This window comes from Meleagris gallopavo, chromosome 21, assembly GCF_905368555.1.
Source record: "Meleagris gallopavo chromosome 21, MGAL_WU_HG_1.1, whole genome shotgun sequence".
NCBI lineage: Eukaryota > Metazoa > Chordata > Aves > Galliformes > Phasianidae > Meleagris > Meleagris gallopavo.
Genome location: NC_139424.1, coordinates 2,395,693 through 2,404,274, shown reverse-complemented (window position 1 = coordinate 2,404,274; position 8,582 = coordinate 2,395,693). Strand labels below are relative to the sequence as shown.

At 41.9% G+C, this 8,582-nt stretch overlaps 1 protein-coding gene across 1 annotated transcript; it reads left to right on the top strand.

Moving 5' to 3' along the window:
• Nucleotides 1-297: 297 nt before the first annotated feature.
• Nucleotides 298-8,358, top strand: LOC146543007 (heat shock transcription factor, X-linked-like). Its single transcript, XM_085241180.1, has 4 exons — nucleotides 298-807; nucleotides 1,116-1,181; nucleotides 4,771-4,830; nucleotides 8,236-8,358. Exons 1-4 carry the CDS (start codon nucleotides 298-300, stop codon nucleotides 8,356-8,358), a joined length of 759 nt encoding a protein of 252 aa, XP_085097306.1.
• The last annotated feature ends 224 nt before the right edge of the window (nucleotides 8,359-8,582 follow it).

Below are 8,582 nucleotides of genomic sequence, written 5' to 3'. Positions count from 1 at the left end.
CCCAGGGATAATATAGGTATCTTTTTTATCTGTTGGTTTGGGTAGCATAAATATCTTGGCTCATATTTCCTTAATTAACGTGTATGTCGGTGCCCCATTTTGCCAGCAAACGTTCTCTGGTCTGAGATGTTGCTGTGATGCAGTGGCATGTCACTACAGTGATGTTTGTAGAGGTCCTGCTCCTCACTGCATGGGTGCCATTGTGCTTCCTCCTGCTAGTGGCAGGACAGGCCTTGTTGGCTGGTTGTGGACAGGGATTTCTGTCAAGGCAAAAAAAAAAAAAAATTAAGAATTCAAATGGAGACACCATCAGAAACATCAGGTGTTTCTGTTCCAAACACCAGCTTGGCAGTCTCAGCTTCTGCTGCCCGTCAAGTGCATGGTAAAAGAGCAGCTCAGGATGCTGCCTTAGGACCTCTCCAAGAAGAAAAGACTTCCCCCATTTCTGGTGGGGAACCACGTGCCAAAAGACCGTGTCACGATCTTTCTGAGAAGTGCTCTGCCAGAGCCAAGGGCTCGTCATCCTGCTCCTTTCTGAGAAACCTCTGGAAAGTTGCTGAAAGCGATTGCTTCCAGCCCATCTGGTGGGGCAACGATGGAGACTTCATAGTGATTGAGGAACCTTTCTTCATAACGGAAGTACTGGCCAGAAGATGGCCTCTCCAAATTTTTGGCATTGTCACCATGAAACGTTTTGCTCATCTCCTTCACCACCACAGCTTCTACATTACAGAGGGGAATTTCCCAAATTCTGCCTCAAGTGATAAATTCCTGGCAGAGGAAGCAGCAGCTTCTATTCCTAGCGAGGTATGTAGTCCCTCTACCTGTGAAATAGCTCTTAGGACAGTAGGATTGGTGGCCAGTCAGTCCAAGGGAGGTGGCTGACAGCTGGTGATATATGGGTACTTATGCTTCAGAGGATCCTACACTTCTCTGCAGCTCACAAATGTCAAAAATGCAAGCAAGGGTGGTTGTTATGAGGGGCTGCTCTGAAGGCAATGCCTCCCTGTTTGAATTGCCTCTGAGAGTCCTCTATGGAGATTCTTAGTTATTGTATTTTTGTTTTTCCACTTCTGAAATGGTGCTAACTCACTCTTCCTCTTTCTGCTTTGCAGTTACTCTGCTACTATAACTCCTATTTCAAGAAGGATTATCTCCAGTGGCAAAGAAGATTCAAGCAAGTAGTGCCACGTAGACAGAGTAGAGTAGTTCAAAAAAAATAAATGTTTGAAATGTTTTTCTGTTGTCCTGTCCCATTTCTTCAGTCTGATGGTTACTCTTTGCCTCCCCCAAGAGTGGGGGGATGCCTTCAGGAAGCTTTCATTTCCCTCATCACTGTCCTGTAGGTTTCAGCAAAGGTGCTAAATGTGAAGAAGGTGCTGTGGTGAAGCAAGCTTGGTCCAGGGAATGATGAGAGCGTGCAGTGTGCAGCTGGAACTACCCAAAGTGCCTGATCCCTCTGCCTGCCTGTCTGCTGTGGGTGGGTGCTGTGGTAGCACAGGGACAGGAGGCCTTTGCAGAGCCTGTGAGCAGCATGTGTCTGCAACTGGTGCTGCCCTTACACCTACCAATCTGAGCCAAAATGCAAGGCAAGGGTAGCTATTACAAGGGCTGCTCTGCAAGTAAAGCCTTCTGTTTTTCTGATGTTGGCCCAAGATGTCAGAAGTGGGTGTTGGTGGGATGGTAGTAGATAAAATAATATCTCAATGTGATGTAGCCTGTGTTTTTGCATAGGCAGCCTGCTAGAGGAAGGCTTTTTCAACCAAGGAGAATGTGATTGAGTTGTTCAAATAATTTCTAGCACTAAGAACTCTTATAAATAAAGTGCCTTTTCTGCACTGCTTTCTGTTTTATTGCTTTCATGAACAGCAGAGGTGCAGCTGTTAGCTGGTTGCAGCACACATTTGACCATCAGCAGTGAAAGCATTTCCAGTCTTGGAATGGCACTGTGGAGCTTAGCTGGCAATGAAGTGACGTACTTCAACTTGATAACGCACAGTCTTCCTCGTGTGTAAAGAATAAAATCTAATGTTCATCAATCCAAGATGACTAGTAATTTTTTTTTTGTGTGTATGTGTATTATGCTATTTTCTGCTAGTTTTTCTTAGCAATGTGGTGATTTGGGAAGTGGAGAAGGAGCTCATAAAGCAATCCTGTTGGACACTGTAATTGCCTCGGTGTCCTGTTGTATTTTTATAGCTTCTTGGCTTTATAGCTTGATATTTGCTACTCTTTCTTTGAACGCCTCTAGCAGTTGGCAAATACTCTGCATTCCAGGTAATTTCCATGCTGGCCCAGGTGATGTTACCAGCATGGGCTCCTGAAGGGTTGCGCTGTGACTCTTCATGGGCTGCCCAGCACTGTATTTGTACATGAGGTCCCAATGGCACTACTCGGCAGTATAGTTGCTGAGAAGCACTCTCCCAGATGATTCGCTGTATATAGCAAATTCTGGTTATGGGATTTAAGTACAAAAAACTCCTCACGAGCGCTTTCCCTCTACTTTGCACAGAACGCCTCGCACGGCCGCGGTCTGTCAGTATCTCACATTGGCCGCCAGCTCTCGCGAGATGTGCTGACGTGACTTGGCATTGCCGGGGCAACGGCGGGAGCTTCGCTTCAGGGCCGGGGCGGCAGTGACCGCAGCCGCGTGTGTGTCGCGTGGGCTGCGTTTCTTGTTTGGTGTTACGCTGTTTGCTGGTAGTTTAGCGTAGGAGTTGTGGTGATTTGGAAAGGAAGTGAAGAACAACTCCGGAATTAATCCTTTCTAACGCTTAAATTGCCTTTCCTGTTGTACACATGTTACTCATATTTCATGCATTGCATTCCTGTAGGCAGAAAATACCTGTTAGATCATCCACCTCAGATCGCAGGAAGTATTGATTGTTTTCTAATATTTATTTTTTTCCTTACAGTAGGGTTATATGCTAGTTCCAGGTTGAATTTTTACTTCTGCTTCACAGAAGTCCAGCACGGAATGCATTACGCTTGTCTGCTGTACCAAATTTTGTTTGCTCAAATTTTTCTCTCAGGTTTTTTCCCAATTCTGCTTTACTTGCAGCCTCAAAAAAAAGCAGCTTGAATGCTAGAACCTATCTAGCAGCTGTATGCATACAATGAGGTTTTTTTTGGTTGAAATCTGAATGCCAAATGAATTTGACCTGAACATTAAGAAGCTCCTTCCTGTTAATACTGCTGAACTAAGAATAAACCCTCATGAAAGCACTTCATGTGTGTACATGAAACTGTGTTCCTTGAAACATCGTAGAGTTCTTTGAAGTAGAGGCGTCTGTAGCATTAATAATACAAAAATTTGGCATGATAGCAGGAAGGAGCTGTCATGGGGCATTGTCAGTTCACCTTATTGAGCCTTTAAAGTGCTAATTTGGGTATCTAAAACTAGCCTGGACCAGAGATACCACACAAATCTCAGTGCACTCACTTCAGACAAACTCCTCCAACCTCAGCATTTCCTTGTTTAAAATACAGTACAGCGAATAGGGAAAAGACAGATGATGTATGTGGAAATGGGGAATGGAGGGGCTGCGCTGGTCTCTTGGTGATGATGGTGGGACCTGAGGGAATGGCATGGAGCTGTGTCAGTGAGGGAAAGATAGGAAGAGGTTCTGCACCAGAGTGGTGGGCATGTCATTGAGCTGCCAGAGCTCAAGGAGCATTTGGACAATGCTCTCAACATATGGCTTGGATTTGAGATGGTGCTGTTCAGAGCCAGCGATTGGACTCGATCCTTGCAAGTCTCTTCCAATGTGGGATATTATGTGATCTTATGAAAATGACCTATAAGATAGATTCCTTCTTTGAAAGGTCATGCAGTCCTGTGGTATTTGTGCGTCTCTGCCCTTTTAGACTTAATTAACACCTCTTAATCAGATTTGAAGAAAAGCATTTCTACAATAAAACCATGGAGTTTTGTTATTTATTTCAAACACGTTAAAAAAACTTTTATGTAGAAGCTTCTAGTAATGTTGGCCCATGATATTTCTTAAAAATGCTTATCCGTGGAAGAGTTGTCTTGGCAAGAATCAACACTGACATTTGTTACAGCAAATGCTGCTTTCTTTCTGCTCAGTCTGCAGCCTTGGAGGGAATATCAGACACATGGTATTTGCAAAAGATGTGCATGATATCAACAAAGTTTTGCACACATTTTCATATGCAGTGATTGAGGGTGACAACAGTGAACTCGCATTGTTTTGAGTGGCTTCTTGGAGCTGGTACCATCTTACAACACAACCTGGAGAAATTAATAAGCACATTATTTGCCTTGCATGTCTGTAAATGCCATTTCCTTAAAATAAATAAATAAACTGTAACTAGATTAATCTGGTCCTGAGGAAATATAATCTTGACAAAGTATGTTTCTTGCTGCCACAGAATGCCATTAGCTCACTGAGCTTTATGTGTCAATTGCTAGTTATTTAAGTACTGCACCAGTCAAAGTAACTGCGGATTGCTGGTGCCAAATGTCATTAGTGTGGAAAAACATTTTTCTGTCCTAACCTTATTTTCTGTAATGTAAATCTGAAAACTGGAATTATTCTGCAATTAATTAGAAAATTAGCTGTTGCCTACTAATCTCAGGTTGTGTTTTCTAGAGAAAACTCTTCTGTATATAGATTCGAAAATGAAACATCACATGATTATTAATTCCTTCACTGGAGTAACTGGTGGTGAAGCTTTGCTTAAATATTTTTATTGGCAAATATTGATAATTTGAAATCAGCTTTTTTTTTTTTTTTTTCCCCCTAGAAAATTATGTGTATGAATATAAGTAGGACTGAGGAGATGGAAGGGAAAGTGAGTGGTCAGGTGAGTTCAGGCTGCTTTCCTCTAGTGAGGAGAATCCTGCAGGAAGTGAAGGCTCAGGCTCAGCGCCCTGCCCATGTGATGGCTGGCTGTGTTGGAGGCTGGGCTTCCAGTCTGTCTGGGGGATTGCCCCCACCACTTGGCTGTTTGTGCTCATTGGGACAGAGAGTATGTTGGTTCTTCCGTGGGTAATGTCTCCTATTTATTTCCATGCAACAGATGCAAAGAGCACCAAGACAGTATTTGATAGAACAAATTCTCAGCTATAAAACACTATTTTTCAATACAGTCACCACCATTAACTGTGCATTTTCACTGCTGATGAACAAGAGCTTGCATGCTGTGCTTGTAAACATCTGTACCAGTGTACGTGACCCACTGTCAGTGTCACCACTTCTGAAATGCACCACCCACCCCTCACTGTGTTGACATCCACTATTTGATCTCGTAAACATTCAGCAGTCATTAATGAATGCCAATGGCTTCTATCTTTTCTTCATGGAGGAATTCTATACCACCATATCTTTGCTTCAAACTCACTTCCATGTCAGACAACATCCTGTCTGATTGCCCCTTTGACATACCACCATCATCCAACTCTGATGTCATGGGCCAACATAATCAAATTGGAGCATTACTTTCAGATCAGCCTTCATACTTAGGCTGTACAGTTCTGTGTGGTATATGTTCTTTGCTTTGTTGTCTTTTTGCCAGTGGTCTAACTTGTTCATTAAATGTGGGCTGTAAAACTAAGTGTGACAGATTTTCAGAGCTTGAAAATACACTTTGGAAGCAGTCAAGGTTTTTCTTTTTGCCTTTACTGTGAGTTGGTTCAAAGTGAAATGAAAGGGAACAATGGTAATAGTGGGAGAAAGGATGAAAGATGTCAGCCAGAAGGTATCCACATAGCAATGCTGAAAAAGGAGGAGTGAATGCAAGATCAAAACACAGAAGGGGTGTTGAGCAAGGAGAAAGCAGAGGTGGAAAAAGGTAGGAAAAAGAAAGGGGAAAATAAGAGTGAGTGGGAAAATAATGCTGAAATACAAAAAGATGGAAAAATGGAGGAGAATCAAGGTGTGACTGGAGATGAATGCTGAGTTTCAAGAAGACTGGGAGTGTAAGGGTCACTTCACTCCCTTGTCTGCACAGAGCTAGCTGAACAGAGGTGAGCAAAGTGGAAAGGGACCATCTGTTGGCTGGGAGAACTCTAGATCTGTGTAGTTGGAAGGACCGTGTGGATCGTGGGGTCTGGCAGTATAGGAATGAAGAACCTTGCGCTGACTTACGCAAGTGAGAAGTCAGCCTAAGTGCTGTGGATGCAGAAGGGGAGCCGTGGGAATTTGCCACATCTGCATGAAACTGTTCCCTTGGATAGAAGGGATACCAAGATGAGCGTACAAGAAAGACTCTGGCTTTCAGCACAGGCTGATTTAAACTCTCAAAATACTGCTTTAAAAAAATTGAATTTCTGAGAAAATTACAAATCTGATGTGGGCAAATTAGTTTGGAAGGATGATTTCCAATATGCCTTGTAGCAATGGATTCCAGGAATGCAGCCTGTTCAGCTTATCGAAAAGAAGGAAATGTGATTTGGTTGCACTGTAGAAGGTAAGTATTTTCTTGGGAAGGAAATGCAGGGTGCTGAAAGACTTCTTAATCTTGAGAAGGAATGATAACCAAGTGCTGGAAAATGAAACTGGGTGAATTCAAATGAGAAGTAAGGTAGGTGCTAACAACAGTGAAAGAGGAGGATCTTTAGTTCATTATTCTCCTTTTAAAAGTGGAAAATATGAAGGCAGTCTTACCTACTCTCCTTTAACATTTCAAACAAATGGGTTCAGTCTTTGCCACTGAACTGTACTGGGAGCTCACTTTGTCTCTTCTTGACTGCAACCCATACTTTTTCCATCGCTGTTCTCTGAGTATTGTTCCCTAGTCTTGAAAACAAGACCAGGGAAGAAAAATTGAGTAAACTGTTTTCTGCTGAGGGAAAAGGGCAGGCTGCTGCAGGCTGCTGCTGTAAAATGTTGTTGCGAGGACACAGTATGCCTTGGTGGTCGTGCCTGCTGGGGACTGGCTGAGAAATAAATGTAAACTGAAATTGCAGCTGAGGACATTTTCCTCTACATGTGAAGGGAAGCCTTTCTTGTTATGAAAGAAAATTAGAGACTGAGTTTACTTGCCGGGGCTGTGGGATGTTGATCAGTAGAGATTAGTTAGAAATAGACAAATATCTGTCTGCGTGGCTTAGATCTCAGCGGAAATACAGGCTTGGATGCTGCATAAACCTTTCCATTAAGAAATTTTAAGATTTTTTTTTTCCCAGATGAGCAATTTTGTGAGTTTTTATTTTAGATCTATTTTGTTCAAATGGGCCCATTTCCCAAGTGGCTCTGATTTCTCTGTCAGTACTCTTATCTTTTCTCAGGTTGCAAGAATTTTCAATACCAATCCCCTTTGTTAGTTTTGCTTTAGTTACTTTTCCTTATTGATGGAAGCATTTCTCCATTTCTTTAGAAGGAGTTCCATCCCAATCCCTTTGGGAATCCACTAGTAATTGAGTTTCAGATGGCAAGTCCCTATTAATGTCTGTGTTTTCAAGGTAAGTAGACATTTTTAACCCATTTAATGTGTACTGCAGTCAAGCTGTATTCTTAGGTGCTTATTTCAAGATCTTATCTAAATCTAGAAATCTGTACTATTAACCTAAATTGCAATCTATTGGTGGGCAAAATCAGGTTAGTTAAGAACTAGTGTCCCCCGTATCATTTTTGGGGGCAGTTGTTATACTCCTTGCTTTCTGTGGCTTCAATGCTACATGAGTTATTCTGTTCACTTGCACCTGTTAATATTAGAATCACATTACCATGCTTTCAGTCGCTGGAATTATACAATCTAGTCTTAAGAATAGGGTGAGTCTCACCTGCAATTAGTTGTTATTTAGTTAAGGGGAATACAACAAAAAAGACCCAACTCTGAATTGGAGAGTTTAGAGTTTTTACCAATTTTCAGCCACTCTGGGGTGAAAACAGATGCACAAATCTATATATGAGCCACTTTTTTTGTTGTTTCTTGTGCATTTACTGCTCTCTTGCTGTGTTTTTATTGAAACAAATACTTTGTACTTCCTCTATGGAAAGGAATGCATGGCGGTGGTTGAGGAAGGTGGGAAATGCGGAGTTTTCAGCTGTGCATTGCTGGTTCATTGCAATGCAAGGCTGTCAATAGCATAGGAAATAAATACATAAACATCAGAAATCACTACAGACTTACTGGGCCAGCTTTCAGAAGAAATGCATTGGCTTTGAGAGCACATCAAGAGCTGTCAGCACAGCCCAGAGCCATAAATATTTAATTCATCTTGACCCTTTTGATGTTGACAATCAATGTTGTTCTCTTCTGCTGCAGATCTGGGACAATTATGCTGACAGTGATACCAGTCAGTTTGTCAAATGGAATGACACTTTCTCCCCATCTTCTGTTAGTCGTGGTCATGGGGTTCTGTCAGAAACCTTTGCATACAGTGCATAGTGTGTGAAATTTATGGCTGCAATCCTACTCTGAAGTAGAACAGAACAGAGTAATTACGTAATATATCTTCTTAACGATCATTTTATGCAACAAGATATACGAAATAAAACTGTCTGCATGCAAAAAAAACCCCACATTAACTAATGATAAAATTCTAAATGCTTATAAAAGTCAAATGTTAATGTTGTGGTTTTGTTCTGCCATCAGTTTTTTTTTTTAGTTTA

What these genes read in the sequence shown, in the direction of transcription:
- LOC146543007 (XM_085241180.1), top strand. Translation starts at nt 298, where the DNA reads ATGGAGACACCATCAGAAACATCAGGTGTTTCTGTTCCAAACACCAGC. An exon ending in GGCAAAGAAGATTCAAGCAA is followed by an intron (nt 1,182 to 4,770) that starts GTAGTGCCACGT and finishes TTTTCCCCCTAG; the next exon opens with AAAATTATGTGTATGAATAT. An exon ending in AAGGGAAAGTGAGTGGTCAG is followed by an intron (nt 4,831 to 8,235) that starts GTGAGTTCAGGC and finishes CTTCTGCTGCAG; the next exon opens with ATCTGGGACAATTATGCTGA.